The 18,535-nt window shown below is 38.4% G+C and overlaps 1 protein-coding gene across 1 annotated transcript; it reads right to left on the reverse strand.

The window, feature by feature from the left end:
* Positions 1-8,446: 8,446 nt before the first annotated feature.
* On the reverse strand, positions 8,447-13,696 carry LOC117396769 (tumor necrosis factor ligand superfamily member 15-like). The gene is made up of 4 exons (XM_033994952.3): positions 13,206-13,696; positions 12,836-12,860; positions 12,442-12,504; positions 8,447-10,765 (listed from the first exon to the last, which is right to left on the reverse strand). Exons 1-4 carry the CDS (start codon positions 13,413-13,415, stop codon positions 10,320-10,322), a joined length of 744 nt encoding a protein of 247 aa, XP_033850843.1. The 5' UTR covers positions 13,416-13,696; the 3' UTR covers positions 8,447-10,319.
* Positions 13,697-18,535: the final 4,839 nt, after the last annotated feature.

An 18,535-nucleotide genomic window follows, 5' to 3' on the forward strand; every position in this document is an offset into this window, starting at 1 on the left:
ATATGGCAGACCTTAAGGACAGAAATCGTCGCTGTAACGTCAGACTGGTGGGGCTTCCTGAAGGGGCTGAAGGTGATGACCTCATCCACTTTCTTCAGAAAATTCCACACTGGTATCTGACCCTAAAACCCTCCAATGACCACCCTTTTCTGGAGTTAAATAGAGCACATCGTGTATAAGCAGGTGGCACTCGGGATTCCAATGAACCACACACCATGATATTTCAAAGCCTTCGTTAAACTGATCAACAATGAGGCTCTGAGCATCGTGCGAGGACAAAAGCTCTCTTTTTATGTGGATTACTCTGCTTTCACCACCGCGAAGAGGAGGGCCTTTGGTGAAGTGAGAGCGAAGCTTTGCTCCCAGGGAGTGGACAACGTCTTGGTGTATCCTGCTGTACTGAAAGTCAATTATGAAGCGGAGTGTCTGTCTTCCACTACTCCTGAAGAGATCCATTATTTCTTTGTGCAATGTTTTCAGGATACAATGGGGTCTACTGATCCCTCTATGCGTAGGGCCCTGCGCTTCTCATCCCTTAATCCAGATGAAACGTCGGTATTGATGAACTATTACTGTTTTTCGTATGTCACGGTATGGAAGTGGAAACATTTTGCTTCTTCTATGACTGACAGTGACCCGTCAGGTTTGCGCATTTCCACTTGTTGTCTAGACTGCAGTGGGTATGATAACCCTATTAAGAATACTACTGCTGTTTACTATTAATAATATGGATACGTGACTGTGTTAATTTCCATGCTCTTTGTTAATATCTGTGGCGTTAATGTTATAGTTGGTGGCAATCTGTTCTCTAATTAGTTCCCTAAACATTGAATACATGGGCTACTACATTACATGCATGTTTACAGTTGTTCAATTTGCAGTTCATTTTTCCTGTTCGTGAGGTGGTTTAGCTCACAGCAAGCCCCCTCAGGGTAGTCTGGTTCACGATGACAGTTGCTGGATTGGGTGGGGAGGGAGGCTGGGGAGGTGGAAGTAGGGAAGGGGAGGCGGGGATTTGGGGGTAGATAAGGAGCGGAATCAGCGAGTGAGAGGGAGTGCAGATGTTAACTGAGGCTTGAGATTTATGATATGCAGTGTGCTCCCTCTGACTCTCTTCTTTATCATCCTATATGTTTATGATATGCAGTGTGCTCCCTCTGACTCTCTTCTTTATCATCCTATATGTTTATGATATGCAGTGTGCTCCCTCTGACTCTCTTCTTTATCATCCTATATGTTTATGATATGCAGTGTGCTCCCTCTGACTCTCTTCTTTATCATCCTATATGTTTATGATATGCAGTGTGCTCCCTCTGACTCTCTTCTTTATCATCCTATATGTTTATGATATGCAGTGTGCTCCCCTCTCAATTTATTTTATGGTGTTTTTGTCATTACTATGCTACTGTCCTATAGGATATTTCTATATGATGAGTGTCGAGCGGGTGATCTTTCTCCATGTCACATATCTTTGTTTTCTGAGTGCTACATCTCTTACTTGTTCACTCTCCCTGATCTTTAATTCCTATCTGTGACCATGGCTAGTGTTGTTATTAACTCCTGGAATTTACGAGGGGCAAATCATCCTATAAAGAGATCACAGTGCTTATATTACCTCAAGAAAAAAGACTGATATTGCATGTTTGCAGGAAAATTATTTGGTTTCAAATGATGTTGATTGTTTTCAAAATAAACATTGCAAGGTAAATGCACATTCCTCTGCTCAGAATTAACACAGGGGTGTCCTTATTCTTGCCAAGAGACAGTTATACCTTAAAATTAATCTTCAAGTTAATGACTCGGAGGGGAGATTTTGTATGCGACTACGCTGTTGAATAACGTAGAGGTCTGTATTGTCGTTATCTATGCACCAAATATCTTAGATGCACAGTTTTTCGACTAGATGAAACATATACTGAGCATCAAAAGAAACATATCACTTATATTTGAGCATCAAAAGAAACTTATCACTTAGATTTGGATCAAATTCACTAGATGTGATCGAAAAATGATAAACTCTGTTTTAGCGCAAGTACAGTGACTTTTTATTGTGCTGATAAACAACTAACTTATTGTTATTTATTTCTTAGCAGACGCCCTTATCCAGGGCGACTTACAATTGTTACAAGATATCACATTATTTTTACATACAAATTACCCATTTATACAGTTGGATTTTTACTGGAGCAATCTAGGTAAAGTACCTTGCTCAAGGGTACAGGAGCAGTGTCCCCCACCTGGGATTGAACCCACGCCCCTCCGGTCAAGAGTCCAGAGCCCTAACCACTACTCCACACTGCTGCACCATGACTGCCAAACAATGTATCAATAATGGGGTCTGATTATATGCATCAGCAGGAATATGTTATTGATCTAGCTAATAGGATGTTGTGGAAGTGTGCTGCAACCAGGGGGAAATCATACACATTTCTGATTGTCATATGTTTGCTATTAAGAAACTCAAAATGAATGATCTGACTGTGATGACCAAAGGTGTAGATTCTGAATTGTTCGACGCTATAAATGCTGATGAAAACGCTTTTGCAAAGCATAAGCATGATTTTGGTAGAATGTCTGTGTGTGTTAAAACACAGGGAAATGATCCTCCACCACAACAACAATATTGTTTTCCCACTGAAAGCAATATCATAGCTGTAACCGATCACTGGTGACACAAGGAGTCCTGTGCTCCTGTGCCTCCACAAATAATTCTTCAATTTGGTCAGTCAGAAAGCCAGACAACTCCTGCATTTGACCATCAATTATCGAAAATTAAATGAGGCCATACCGGTTCATAAATCAAGGTTGTTATATAGGCAAATGGTTTACCAGGAATCTATTTTAAAATGAGGGAATTTAGAAACAGGTAATCAATGTACAGTGAAAAAATTAAAAAAATAAAAAATTACATATTGTGACAGGGTCTCATGTCACGTGTGTGGGTAGCCGTTGTTTAAACAATACAGAGAGACATTGGGGGGTGTGGTTGAAACGCCGGCACAGGCACGCAGGATTTATTAATACAAACAGAAACGAAAGTAAGGTGGTCATGTGACGTTATCAGCCATGGTAACACACAGAGGACACATACAGCAAGCTGTACAAAAGGCAGAATAAAACACAGTACAAAAACTACAAATAAAAGGTGCCCCAGAGGGCGAGCGCTAGCCTTAAAACGAGGCATCCCGCTCCAGGAACTGGCTACACTACGTAACCCTCGCTATACATCACATTGGATCACTATCCCCTAACTAACCTACTCATGAGCCGGTATTCATACAACGACTCGTGCTGCTTCATACGGCCTTGGCTGGGCATTGCCTTCACAAGCACTGCTTGCAGTCTCAGGGTTGCGTAGCGGTCGTTCCTGCAGAGCGGACCCTCTCCTCCTGAGTATACGTCGCTCCCCTCTGGCATGGCGTTGCAGTCACCCCGAACCATCTCCCGCGGATGTTTTTGAACTGACAGACACTTGGTCAAGACCCACCCACCTGCTGATTAAGGTCCAGCACAGCCAATCACTTGCTGCCCTTCCCCTCAACCAAGCCTAGCAGGCAGCAAGTCTCAACCGAGCGCCCATCTGTAAACAATAATGTAATTAAACAAATCAACTCCGAAACAACACACAATAAACCCAATTTCCCCATACAAATTATACCAACACTAATTTACACACATGCAGGGCAATCGCCCTGCTACACATGTACTGTCACTATTATTATGCCAAAACTATAAAAACAGAGGTGTTAGGCAAAGCCTAGTTCCTTAAACAATAATGATACATTTCACACAGCAGGGCAAAACAAATAATAATATCATAATATTGTGGTAATAAGTCAAAACAGCTTCTATAAATAAGCTATGGATCCTTTCAGAATCGATTAGCTTGAACCGTAAGTTGCATGCAATCACAAATGGAGACTCTTTACTAGTACACCATAACAATAATGATACAAAACAAACCTTACATTGTAGTTCTTAAAAGGGGACGCTTCATCCTTTTGAGAAGTAACTTAAGATATTATCTAGAAGTAATTCTCTAGAATGAGTATCATAAGTTAAAAATTACAACTAGGAGCAGTTTTCTAAAGACAGATCACAATCATACTGCGTTCAGACTAATAAAGGAACTACACTAATCATTTCTAGACAGCTTCTTAAACTACATATATGGTAAGATACCTGTTATCTAATCACATACTGTATGAGCATTAGCTTGATACTTGTGTGTACGTTCTGTTCTTACAGTTCTGTTCTAGGTAAAGCATGCAGACATCTTAAGGGAGGGAGACCAGAGTGTGTGGCACACCAACTCGACAGCTTGGCAGCCATTTTGAAGGGACTCAGAGCAGTGGTACACCTTACTACACCTTGGCAGTCATCTTGAAGGGAACCATTTTGTGTTGTTAAAACTCTTGTCTTTAAAGGGTCAGGAACAAAGAGATCAGAGAGAGTTTGTGATTGGCTGGTCACATCAGAGCCTAGACACGGTGTCAAGCACCGATTCATGTGTCAGCCAAGCTCTGATTAAATTACCATGGTTAATTGCTGAGAATCTAGTCAGTGTAGACTTGAGTAAATTATTTTGATTAACTGGTGATGGCCAGTGTCTTCAATTTGTAGACTTAAACTCATTACTGAGAATACCCATCTGTCTGCAATAGGATCTACAGCTGCAAACAGCTACTAGGGAAACACACATAAAACTGCTGGGTGAGCTATTTGACATACTAGAGTGACAGGACTAAAAGTCAATCCTAAGAAAGCTCAATTGTGCACATCAGAGGTAACTTTTCTAGGGGTCACTATCGGAAGAGAAGGTCGCGCCTCTGACCAAACAAGGTTAAGACTGTACAGAGTTTGCCTTTGCCCACCTCAGTAACTGCCTTACGATCATTCCTGGGAGTGGTGGGTTACTGTTGTGATTTTATTGAGGGATTCTCAACCATCAGTGCCCCCCTATATCATCTCCTCAAGAAGGATGCACTATGGGAATGGGAACCGCAACACACCAAGGCCATTGAGGCACTTAAAACAGCACTGCTCGCAGCACCAGTACTGATCAGCCCAGACCACTCATCCATTTAAAAGTGGCAGCTGCAGAAGCCTCGCTCTCTGCTGTACTCGTGAAAAAGAGGCACTCCAAGAAGCCTCGCTCTGGTCTGGTCACCTCCATATCCAAAATGCTCACCCCAATAGAGCAAATTTACAGCTCATGTAAAGAAGTGCAAAGAAGAGCGACCAGAATTATCCCGGGTTTAAAAGGCATGTCGTATGCAGACAGGCTAAAAGAATTTAATCTATTCAGTCTTGAACAAAGAAGACTACGCGGTGATCTGATTCAAACATTCAAAATCCTAAAAGGTATAGACAATGTTGACCCAGGGGACTTTTTTGACCTGAAAAAAGAAACAAGGACCAGGCGACACAAATGGAGATTAGATAAAGGAGCATTCAGAACAGAAAATAGGAGGCACTTTTTCACACAGAGAATTGTGAGGGTCTGGAACCAACTCCCCAGTAATGTTGTTGAAGCTGACACCCTGGGATCCTTCAAGAAGCTGCTTGATGAGATTCTGGGATCAATAAGCTACTAACAACCAAACGAGCAAGATGGGCTGAATAGCCTCCTCTCGTTTGTAAACCTTCTTATGTTCTTATGTAAACACTTTCTATACATCACAGGCCTAATAAGATTGTGTTATAGACCTGCCACACCCCAACTGAGCTACTGCTCCGGGGCAGAGCACAGGAAAGTACTGTTTCTAACAACAGACCAGCAAGGTGGAGCCTAATGTTACAAGATAAGGACATACAAGTAAAACCTGTACCGGGACCGCTGTACTGGCTGGGAGTATATTGTACCAAGGTATCCCGCAGACCCATGAACCAAACATCACACCATACGATCTGGGCCCATTTGGAACAAAACATGATCCCACAGGACAGGATGTTTACGTGGACGGCTGTATAGAGGGTATAAGATACACTGGTTTAGGCATATACAGCCCTCAAATCAAAACCAAACAAGGGTTTAATTTCAATGCTCATCTGCACAAAGCGCCGAATTAGCTGCCGTCGCATGGGTAATGGAAACCTGAAACAATTCTCCCTCCCCTAAACATCCTCGCTGACTCAGCTTGGGTATGTAACGAACTTACAGAGTTCCTACCCATATGGCATGCTAGGAGTTACATATCTTCCAATGGCCTCCCACTCACATACGCTAATCTACTTCACCACATCCTACATTATCCAGACCCCCACAAAGGCTCACTTAACATAGTAAAGGTTAAAGCACACAATAAAATAGGTCCATGCGCTAACGGAAATACTACCACAGACACACTAGCAAAGGGAGCATGCACTACAGTGTGGAGTAGTGGTTAGGTCTCGGGACTCTTGACTAGAGGGTCGTGGGTCCAGGTGGGGGACACTGCTGCTGTACTCTTGAGCAAGGTACTTTACCTAGATTGCTCCAGTAAAAACCCAGCTGTATAAATGGGTAATTGTATTTAAAAAATAATATAATTATATGTAAAAAATAATGTGATATCTTGTAACAATTGTAAGTCGCCCTGGATAAGGGCGTCTGCTAAGAAATAAATAATAATAATAATAATAATAATAATACTCTTTGGACTCAAACAGAGGGGAATGAGGAGAAACATGAGAATGTTGAGTCCCAACAGTCCCGTTATTCCTGAAAAATCGAGACATTTGGAAAATATGGAAATTTCTGCAGTAAACAGTGACCCCCTAAACTTGCAACAAGCCCAGCAAAAAGATATCGACATTAAAATAACTAAAGAAAACATAAAGCAGAATACTGAAGTAGAGGAACCATATGGTATATATGGTACATGACATGCCTACAGGGGACACGGGCAAAGAGAACACACTAAAGAAACTGAAGGAAGTTAGGTGGTGGCCTAGTTTAGAAGAGCATGCAACACACTACTGTGACAATTGTATTATATGTGCACAATGTAATCCTACTCCAAGCTCCAGGCAGGCTAAGACACAGACGCCCCACAGCGGGACCCTGGGCCTCAGTACAAATAGACTACAGAGGACCCATCCCTAACACAGTGCGAGGTAACAAATATACCCTAGTGGTCGTAGATCTATTTTCCAAATAGATAGAAGCCTTCCCTGTAAAAACCAACACCACTTAAGCTACGACTAAAATACTAATGCAACATGTTCTCTCATCGGGGGCTCCCTCTGAGAATAGAATCAGAAAATGGTACACATTTCATTGGAACTGTTCGCAGCCAGTCACTGTCGTGTTACATATTATTGATTTTAGATTTAATTAACAAACTTTGTACTGTTTTTATATTGATTCTGTCATTCTACAATAAATCACTTGAATTTGAGCCAATGTGAATAAATATGTTATCTATAGTAGTCAGAACCTTTGCTTCTCCTATGGATAAACATATTTGATTTACAAAGTGTTTAAAAATTGATTTGCAATACAAAAAATATCAGAAAATAGTTCTGACACCTTCCAATTTGGAAGCAAATTACCTCACAAAAGGCGCTCACATAGTCCATAGTTAAAAGAATGATGAGACCTTGTGCCACGTGCAGGTATAGATTTGGTAGTTCATATGCCATTTGCTTTTTTGTATATGCTTTAAAAAACATGTTTGCTATGCATTGTGTTTGCTGTTTTCCTCAAACTGTACTACATGTGTGATGTCAGTTTCAAGGTCTATATTCAACACATGTCCTGGACATTGCCCTGCAGTGGTAATGGAATCAGGGGCTTGTTTCTGTATAGCAGTACGATGCTGCATCAGACGAGTACAATGTTGGAAGTTGAATATACGTTAGAATAGAGTTGCTATATAAATTTGATATATTACCTCTTGTGTTTCACCAGCACCTAAATACATTTCTTGTGTTGCACGGCAAGTGTATTTTCAGATATAGGGCATGTAGAATGGGGGAAGCTTTAACTTGACTATCTGTCGTACTGAAACATGCCCACAATTACAATTTTACTGGAGTATAGAAGCAGTTGATAACTGATTGATAACCTCTTACAGTTGTGGTCGAAAGACCAGTTGTATTTGCGGCAATACGGAAATGAGCCCCAGGCTTCTCTGATGCTGTACCAGACTACTGGTACTGGCCTAGCCCATTTGTGCCAAGGAAACGAGGTACATAGCATACAGTGGAAAAGACCCAAATATCTTTAGTATATATAACAATATGTTCATGTTTTTCTTATGCCGAGTCAGTCAATAATTATTCATTAAAACAACTCATGATGTCTCTGATTGTGCTGTTTTTGTGATTGAGAATATGAATTTTCATTTTTAATTTTCATTCAGTCATGAAATCCATTGTTCCTTGGTTGTCTTGCCCAATAAATACAGTAATAAAAAAAAATACAGTTCACAAAATCACAGAGAAACAACACTTATTTATTTTGAGTTTTTCTTTATTTTTTAATTATTTATAAAACAATAGGTAATGCAAATTTTGCATTTTTAACAAGTTTAGTGCAAAATAAATATGCCATTTTATCAAATAGTACAGCTTTAAACAAACTCCAGAATTACAAATAACTACAAATAATTAAATAACAAATAGGAATCAACATAAATTATGAAGCTTCCACAAACACATTACAAAAGTGCACATGCTTATTTTCTTCCTTTGAACCTTCATCACTATGGCCTGACGTTTACAGCATTGCCATATCTATAATTTATAATGGCAGTTAGTACGTTGTGTGTAGGGTGTCTCTCATTGTATAAGAGATGTCGTCTCATGCAGTTTAGACGAGAGGACTGAAAGCAAAGCCGAGCGCTTCTGGCTGCTCAAACGGTGTGAAATGACGTCTCTATACAATAAGAGTCCCCCTACACACGACGTATTAACATTATAAATCATACTCAGGAATGGCTTTAAAAATAATCATGTTTTTATTTTTGTAAAACCGAACTTTTATACTGTCACAAATAAGTTTCACACACACAAAAAAGTTTATATATCACAAATAAGTTTATTACACCATAGCTGCGTTTTAACTGCTCAAATGCAAGCTCATAAAGTTAAATAAGAATCTTTTCAACTGAAAAGAGATTGCTGGATAGAAATCCTCTTAAATATATAAGCACATCTTGTGTTTGGCTTTATATTTTATAAAAATGTTGCAGTACATGTATATATATATATATATATATATTACCCTACAATCAGTAAGCCACAGAGAAGCTAACCCACAATCTGCCAGGGGTCTGTTTCTCAACATAATTACAGTGACAATATGTCATATCTGCCCTAGCACAGCTTATGCAAGCCTACCAAACAAAGTATTGCATATTCATAAAATGTAATAAACTGGTCTAACTGTGGCATCCGATAGGGAATGCTGTGACTTTGTTTAGTGCATGTTGCTTTCAAACTATAAATAACTATAAAGTATACTGTGGAACCCCTATATCAACAGTTACATTTTTATTTTGTAAATCATTCACCCCTACAGTATGACAATAGACATTTTAGGATTGAGAATGCCAGATTAAGAACACATCAATGAAGTTAATGTGGGTTTAGCCATGTGTTCCTCACATTGTTTGGTAGACTGGATATTCATTTCCTCTTTTTGATATACCTTTTTTATCGTAATGTATTCACAAAATAAATATAGTTAAGTGAGAATTCACATCCAAAGCTTATAGATAATTTAACTAGTTAGAAGAGAACAAATTACAAGGATTCAAATGTCTTCGTGATTTTTTTTTTTTAATATACAAAAAGATCAGAAAATTTATGAACAAGATACGGGCATGACGCCCATCGATGCTTGACCAGTTCCTAGCGGACTGCCCTCACAGCTTTGTCAAGTTGGGTGTTAAAGGGCCAGTGATGGCTAGTTAACCCGTTCCATACCCTCAGGCTGCAGTGCTGAACATTCCACAGACATTCACTAATCTAAATGCTGCTTTAAAACAAGAAGCACTTTGTAATCATTTGGGATTCGGATCTGTAAGCCATTTGTTCTTTTTACATACCATACAAATAGTGTTTTTGTTCTATCCAAATGAATTGGTAAAGAATAAATGTAGTACACTACATACTTGTTGTATAACAGTAAATTGAATATACTTATGTAATATTGATATACTTATGCATGGTCATATCTTCTTTATAAACTTGAGCTTCATAAGAACCAAGTACAGCTTGGGAGCAATTTACTGAAAGTGTCATTATCTGAACAACCACGTTTAAAATAAAGTTTGAGCTGAAATTTTGAAATAGGGAAGAGGCAGTTTAAAGATTTTTTAAATTACCATTCAATCAAGCTGCCTACTTTGCAGTAAATACGCACCAAAGAATGTTTTTTTCTCACTAGTTAAATCTACCAAGCTAATGTTACTGACATTAACTTTCAGCCTATCTCCTTTATCAAGTTGAAAAATTGCACCAACATAGATGGTCTTTACCCACATGCCAGTCTCGCACACAGTCTGGCTGGCAGTCGCAAGCTCTGTGGGTACTGGGTACTTATCAGTCACCTTGGTGATGGTCTGCTTCAGCATCCTAGGTTCACATTTTTCTTTCTTGTAAATCTCACGAAATGTGAGTTGAGCGTAAACAAAGTAATCTCCACTCATGGGGAAGACCAGTGCATTGTCCTGGTAATCCAAGCCATCCTTTAGGAAAGCCTGTCCATGTTGGTGTTCCCATGGTAGAAATTGGTTTTCAACGTCTTCAGAACTTGTTAAATTGTGTGCCATCGCTGTAATGAAAGCAAAAAGAGTTTGTTTGCATACAGTCAATTTAAAGAAACTATTAGTGACACTTTTGAGTCACTTTTCAGCCTTTGTCCGGAATTAGTTTAGAATCGCCAGGACAGTTTGAAAAATAAGAGTTTAGTAATGTACATGGGCTTTAAATAGAACAGTGTGTTTAAAATAAATGCACTTGCTCCCATGTTCGTAAGGATTTATTACTGTAGAATCTCTCTATGAAACAATCTCCAAGATTGCTCTGAGATCTTAATGGTGAGCTGGGTTTGAACTCTTTCAGCACTGCAGGCATGTCAGCTACTGAAAAGGGCAGAATAGCAAGTAAACAATGGCTTGTTTCTTCAATTATAGACTATTAAGAAAGCTCGGACAAAGGACTCCAAGCCATCTATTATCAGAATATATATGATGATCTAAAATGATGATCTAAAATGTTCCTATAACCGCAGTCCCCTTTAAGGAAATGACAGTCTTCAGTCACAATAAAGTGAACATTACTTCAATTACTATTACTAGTAATAGAATTAACAATGATAATAAAAAAGACTAATGTAGTCTGTCAGTACATAATAAGCCTTCAATTCCTTCGAGGGTTTCTGATGACATATAGGTACATACATGATTTATCAATGTCATCTGAAACCTGATATGGGATTACAGACTTGTGTACAGTTTTGGTATATTTATTTGTTATAATACATGGCAACATAAATTGAAAGTATCAAATTGTATTGTTCTGCTCCACAAATTTCTTCCTGTCTTCCTCAGATAAGACTTTAAATCTGCAGGCTATTGTCTGTTTTGGTAGCAGTTTTTTTTGTGTGTGTGTGTGCACACACACACACATGTACTGGTACTAACAGAATTAGTTTTGAAAAGCTGACGTCAGACAACTGGACATTTGCAATTTTATTAACTACAATTATAGTTGAGCACATATTATAATACTATAACTGAAATGTACACCAAACTGTGCATAATAAGGTTGCAATTATATTAAGGGTTGCTGATGACATAAAAACCTGAGATGGAATTACAGCCTTAAATATGTGTAGTTTTGGTGTATATTACTTGTTATAATACATGGTGACAGAAACATGAAGTTTACAGGAAAATTATCATTCACCATATATTTTAATAATGTTACAGAAATGGTCTGTTGAGAAAACAATGAGCAAAAACTTGTAGCCTCTGGGAGATTCATATATATATATATATATATTTTTATAACCATACACAGTTGTCTGTAAAAGACAGTAAGCTCCAGGGATAGTCCGTCTTTATTTTGCGCTTTCATTTACCTCTTGCTTCACTTTTCTTACATTGGCTTATTCATCTATCTAGGTCTGTAGGATATAAGGGGAATTTCTCATCCCCAAGAGACCTTTCATGAAACAATACACCCTGCCTAATTACTTGCTGCTATTTTGAGAAAAAAAAGGGTTTAGAATTAAGCCCCAAAATCAGCTGGCCTGCACAATATGTCTCAACTGTTATCAATATCACTAATACTGCTCATTTTACAAACACATTTAAATTACTCAATTCATATTGAAAATAAGCTTTAAGAATATATTTTAATAAAGCAGAACATTAACCTAAGAGGACTATGAAGCGTGCAGTAAGTGCTGATACATGCTTTCTTTAATTTTAGCTTCCTTCATACCAGTGAGATGAGCTTTGGGTACCGGTATCTGGCGAGGCTGGGAAATCCTGGAACTGACTGCAGCTAATAGAAGACAAACAGAAGCAATGAATGACGCGATGAACATAAACAATCCTATACCATAAGTTCCTATGTGCCATTTAATGTATAGAACAATATTTAGAGCAGCATGGTTTTATATAATGATTTCAATATAAAATAAGTGTTTTTAACCAGAGCCATACTGGTTATTTACCTCTTGTTATAGTTAAATAAATAATAGCTATTATTCCTAGTTTTTCTACACATTTTCCTTTCCATCGTATATTATTTTTACTATTATTTTGGCCAAAAAAATTGGTAAAGACCATTAATTTAGAATTAAGAATTTACAACGAAGAATGAAAAAACTTACCGTTTTCATCAACATTTAAAGGAATCTGTTAAAAAAAAAATCACCCATTGAATCCACACACATCAAGTATCGGGAATATTTACAGTACGGGATTAAGAAAGTTTCAGTTTTACAACATGCCAGCTACCTATAACCCCTCTGAAAATAGGATAATGCAATTCTCTCTAAACAGTAAAGATGCACACTTGCTACAAACATCCTTTCTGCGACAGTGCAGAAATACCACCTGACCTACACATACCACCCAGCTAGAACAACAACTTGTTACATTGGTCTGAACTGCCGCTAGTGCCAAACTTAACTGTTGACAATGTTGTTTCCACGACAAATAACATCTCTTCACCCTTATAGTTAATTAAACACATCTTACCAAAGCTGACCGAGCTGCATCCAGATTGATGAAAAAATAAAAATAAAACGGCAGGGTGGTCAGCATCACAATTGCAACCATGCTGCAAGCAACACAATACAATATCTTCTTGTTTTCACTCCTGTCCCGTATAATCAGCGCCGTTAACAGTCCCTGTTCTGTCATCGTGGCGCTCTCCTCCTCCGGCATACAATCAAGTCTGAATCCCATGCCTTTCTATATGTCTGTTGGCGTAACATGTACAATACAGTACGATTAATGCGGGAATGATTGAACATGTCCCCCTCATTAAGACCCTTAATATACAGTTTCTGTCCCCGCCACCCCCACGTCTTTTAAAATGCGCCGCCTACGAACTGAAACCAGATGCGTATAACTTTGTTTTTACAATGGCAGGGGAGATTTGGAAAGTCCCGAGGCCGACCCTGAATGCATTTCAGATTACATCCTGAAACTTCCTGCAGGACCTCAAACAGGATTGGCCGGGTTGAATTGCGCCCACGCGCCACGTCAGTGAAAGTCACTTTACAATAAATATAAATAAGAATTCCATACTGTAATAGAGAGTTGCAGCTGCGTGAGGGAGTGACTGGATTTAGCACTGGATTCAGACAAAACATCCTAATTGGGAGGAGTGCCAAATTGACGTGTAACATTAACAGACAAGTCAAGTCAAGTCGAACTTATTTTTGCAATTGGAGTAAAGTAATATTATTGAATATTGATACTATATATATATATATATATATATATATATATATATATATATATATATATAAGCCTACTCATGCAGTAAAATAGCAATAGCCACGTTCTGTTTACAGGTGTAATTGTTTAAAAACACATTTCCATTTACACTTCTGTAAAAGGCTCTGTACCTACACTGAAGAATAAACACTCAACTTAATTAAATACAATACTGGAGAAACCATTTTTAAACCAAAAATCAACACTTATTGACACAAACAAATCTTAACACAAATTAAGGGGGTCATTTACTAAACTGTTTTCGACTCACTTTTGAATTATTATTATTATTATTATTATTATTATTATTAATAATAATTCAAATGGAGGGCAGCAGTGTGGAGTAGTGATCAGGGCTCTGGACTCTTGACTGGAGGCTTGTGGGTTCAATCCCCAGTGGGGGACACTGCTGCTGTACCCTTGAGCAAGGTACTTTACCTAGATTGCTCCAGTAAAAACCCAACTGTATAAATGGGTAATTGTATGTAAAAATAATGTATAATGTGATATCTTGTAACAATTGTAAGTCGTCCTGGATAAGGGTGTCTGCTAAGAAATAAATAATAATAATAATAATAATAATAATAATTATTATTATTATTATTATTATTATTATTATTATTATTATTATTATTATTATTATTAAGCATGGAATTTACATCAACGTTATTGTGCTACATTCAGAATTCCAGCTGATCCCATTGAATGTAAAGATCGTCTATAACAGGATTTCTTTGTTTCTGTTTTTTCATGTGCAATGTGCTCAGTTTCTGTTACCATTGCAACAGACCCTTAGAAAAAATAGATCTTCATACGTAAGAACGTGACTAATATTTTTTGTCATACTCCTTCTTACATCATCACCTTCTTCAGTATGCAGTCAGTGCTGCTTAATGCCATTTGTTTCACAATAATTACATTCAAAGACCTGGTCATACACCTTTCAAATTTCATCTTGCCAGTAAAAAAAAGAAAAGAAAAGGGAAACAACTTTGAACCAAGTTCTCTCCGAAGCATTCTGCATTCACCCTGGGTCTGTTTCAAACAGACTCGGCGTGGTTCGTTTAGTTGGAAACAGTGTATCAATGTGCTTGCTGTTCACACTTATCTGGGAGCAAAGAGACCGAGTTTGTTTGCAGTGAGCTAAAGTTCTTTTTTTTTTGGTCCCTTTCCTTTTTTTTCAGGACCGAGTTCGTTTGTGTTCACAATGCCGTTTGCAAGTGCACTCGTCTCGTTATATGGTGTGTGAAACGGATGTTTACAATATCCTGCGAGGCATAAGATGGCAGCTATTTGATGTACTGCTCCGGTTTTTAATATATCATGTTGTAGATTCTTTTATATTGCTGAGGAAGAAAGTACTGGAGGAGCACTTTGCTAATTTAATGAATACATTTCTTGAATGCCTACAGTAGGAGAATGCAGTTTACTGTCACGGGTGACCCCGAACCAGTTATTATGTGTAGTAAGAAATTGGATTCCTTTGCATGGAGAATTTCAGTGGCTAGAGTTCACGGCTCCTCGATTGATTCAGATTCAGTTGTATTAAGTCTGCCTACTAATGATGTAGAGCAAAATAGGTATTGTGGTGTTTGCAGAGCCGACCCGAGCTGAACCCAAGACAGAAGTGGGAACGAGCTGCTGGGAACGAGCTGAAACATTGGACATGGACTGGATGATTTAAAAATGAAATGTATTAATGAGATGATATGTGCTGTAACCATTTGTAATGTTTGAATAATCTTTAGTCTGTAAAGTGCTCTCTCTGTAAGATCGTATAACAGAATCTGGTACAACTTGATACACTGGCCGGCCTTGAGCAGTCTCTTATCAAGATAGGCACAGCTTCAGAATTGAGGGCTGGAATTTTTAATACTTTTTCAACTTAAATACAGAATAATGCTATACTAATAAATACATGTTAAAATGTTTGCTTTAAATGGTATAGATTGTTGTGGTAACACATAATCATAGGTAGTGATAATTATTGTTAGTATGAAATACTATGAACAATTTTTATGTATAAGATCATATGATTCACTTTGCTTAATATGATAGCATACCTGAAGCTGTTTTCTATCAAGATAAGCATAGTTAAAAACTGAGTCCTAATTCATTGAAAAGAATTGCTGTGTGCTTACATTCAAGAATTATACTTTCCGAATATAAAGGAAAAAGGAGTTAGGAGTATTCTTAAGGAAAAGAGAAAGACAGAAATAAGTGGGTGAGTGAGAACAACCTAGAGTAAAAAGCAGACTCTAACTTAAGAAAAATAAGCATTTTAGAAGATACACCACAAATAGAGAACAGAAAAACTGAATAAAATCCTATTGGTAACATTGCTGCTAGCAGAAAGTAATAAGGTTAGCAGCCATACGCTATAAGGAGTAAGGTACTAGTTTGACTCTGAAGTTAAAAGACGCAGCATAAAGAGAAGTTGTGGTAAACATACAAAATAAAAGGATTGAATAAATAATGAAGAATAAAAGCAGGAGATAGGTTTTAGAAGAATAAACTCTATGTGACCTGTCTTCTTGAACTCTCTATCAGCCTGCCCTTGGAGAGATTAGTATTAGCTGCTGGAAGGCCTCTTTGGTGGGAAGAAGCCGGAATTTTCTTATCAGAAGGCTTATAGTATCAGGGGCCGGACTTCAAAAATAGGGAGTTAGAATGGATGGTCTTAGCACCTAAGATAGTTAGTCGAAGGGCAGAGGAGGCATGCAAGACATAGGTGTAAGGAGATTTATAGAAACATCCATCACTACCAAACTTGGCAAGGGAAGAGGTGTATTTAACAAACTGGATTTAGCCAGCATGAATATAGCTGAAACATACAGGGTCATCTGGATGTCAATTGAGTTCAGGCAATTGGGGCCCATAAGAGAAAAAAGACATTACAACTTCACAGCTCAGTAAAATAGTTGGGTTTTTCATAAGGAGAAAACTCTATACTAAAAAAGATATAGAATAAAAGTTCCCTATAATACCAGCTGAACATACACCAGTAAGGAAAGAAGGAAACTAATTTGAGTGAGATGACATGAAGGAATATATTTTTGAAAGCCAAGTTCATGTAATCAGTTATAACCATTATAACTATAACTGCTATATTATGATATAAACTATTGGTGTTGCATATATTTAAAACACCACTTCTTTTTATAATGCACACATATTAAGTAGTGAATCAAAATAGGAAAGATTTTGTGAACTCTGCTTTACCTAAATTTTTTAGATAAAGGAGGGGGCCAAGGATGAGTGGATGAGATCATGGGCCAGTGTTGATTTATTGACATATGACTCCAAGTGGGTCTGAAGAGTTGGTTGAATTCCTTATAGATTACTGTTCGCTAAGAGATAAGGACTATCCATGAGGATTGATGATTGGAACTAATTGGGGCCTCCCATTGCTTTCAATGGGACAAAAACCGTATAAAAACCTGAGCCCAGCACACTGAGAGCACCACTACCAAGACTCAGCTTTGCAGAGCCACGTGGTCCATCCTTTGCAGATCTCCACAGGACAGTCCTTCTCTTTTGTTCACGCTACTCTTCCTTATAATAGGAGGTAAGTATATTAATGGTAATATTGTATCTTGCATGTATTGGTTATATTGCTATGAGGTTTTGAAACTATGTTTTAGTATTGAGAGTATTATATTGAATGTGCTAAAACATAGCAGTGGGTGCTTGTAGGCTTTGTGCTTAGACGGCCCGAGGGCTGCACTAAAATACATATAATTGTATTATGTTATTGAAGTATTAAATGCTGAGCTTGTAATGAACTTAGGATTGCTAATTATTGTTACATGTTTTGGGGTTTTGGTGGTATGCGAAACTGCTAAACCAATATTAAAGGCATTTTAATAAACCGAAGGAGCGCTGATGTTGCTCTGATTCGTAAAACTTCAAATAAATGAGTCTGCGTGATTTTCTTGATTAAATAAAAAGGTTTTAAGGACACACCGCTCGTCCAGTGCTCGAACATAAACCACTAGGAGTTTTAAACATCTCTGTCCTCCTTAACGTCTCCCCTGAGTTAAGAGTGTGTGCAGAGCAAATAATATAATAAAAAGAGAATGTGAAAAGTGAAAACGTGACATTACACAATTTTGCATGGTTCTCCTAATGTCAGTGTTCTGAAAATTTGAGCTACCCCCTCAGATGAAGAGGCCAGCCAGTACGACCTGGTCAAACAGGCCATCCTCTGGCGTCTGAACATCACGGGGGAAACGCATCGGGTGCGCTTCAGGGAGTACCTACGGACGCTGGAGACACACCCCAGGGTGGTTGCCCAGTGGTTGTGTGACCACATGGTGCATTGGCTCTGCCCCTGTGAGAAAACAGGGGTACAGATGGGCGAAGCGATCGCTTTAGAGCAATTTTGCCATGTTGTCAGCGCCAAGACCCAAGCTTGGATATGGTGCCACAACCTGGCCACCCTGGAAGCCACGATCCGACTGGCAGAGGACTTCGAGGACTCCCTGATCTCCTCCCCGATCAGTCTACGGAACCCTCCCTCACCACCGAGCAGCAGGGGACTGGCTCCACCTCCACCATCACCCCTCATCATACGGGAATCC

The sequence above is a fragment of the Acipenser ruthenus genome, chromosome 31 (genome assembly GCF_902713425.1).
Source record: "Acipenser ruthenus chromosome 31, fAciRut3.2 maternal haplotype, whole genome shotgun sequence".
Lineage (NCBI taxonomy): Eukaryota > Metazoa > Chordata > Actinopteri > Acipenseriformes > Acipenseridae > Acipenser > Acipenser ruthenus.

Bases quoted from the DNA above. Each gene is read 5' to 3' on its own strand.
- LOC117396769 (XM_033994952.3), bottom strand. From the start codon at position 13,415: ATGGGATTCAGACTTGATTGTATGCCGGAGGAGGAGAGCGCCACGATG. The intron at 12,861-13,205 runs GTAAGATGTGTT...TTTTTTTAACAG, and splicing joins ATGCAGCTCGGTCAGCTTTG to ATTCCTTTAAATGTTGATGA. The intron at 12,505-12,835 runs GTAAGTTTTTTC...GTCTTCTATTAG, and splicing joins TTTAAATGTTGATGAAAACG to CTGCAGTCAGTTCCAGGATT.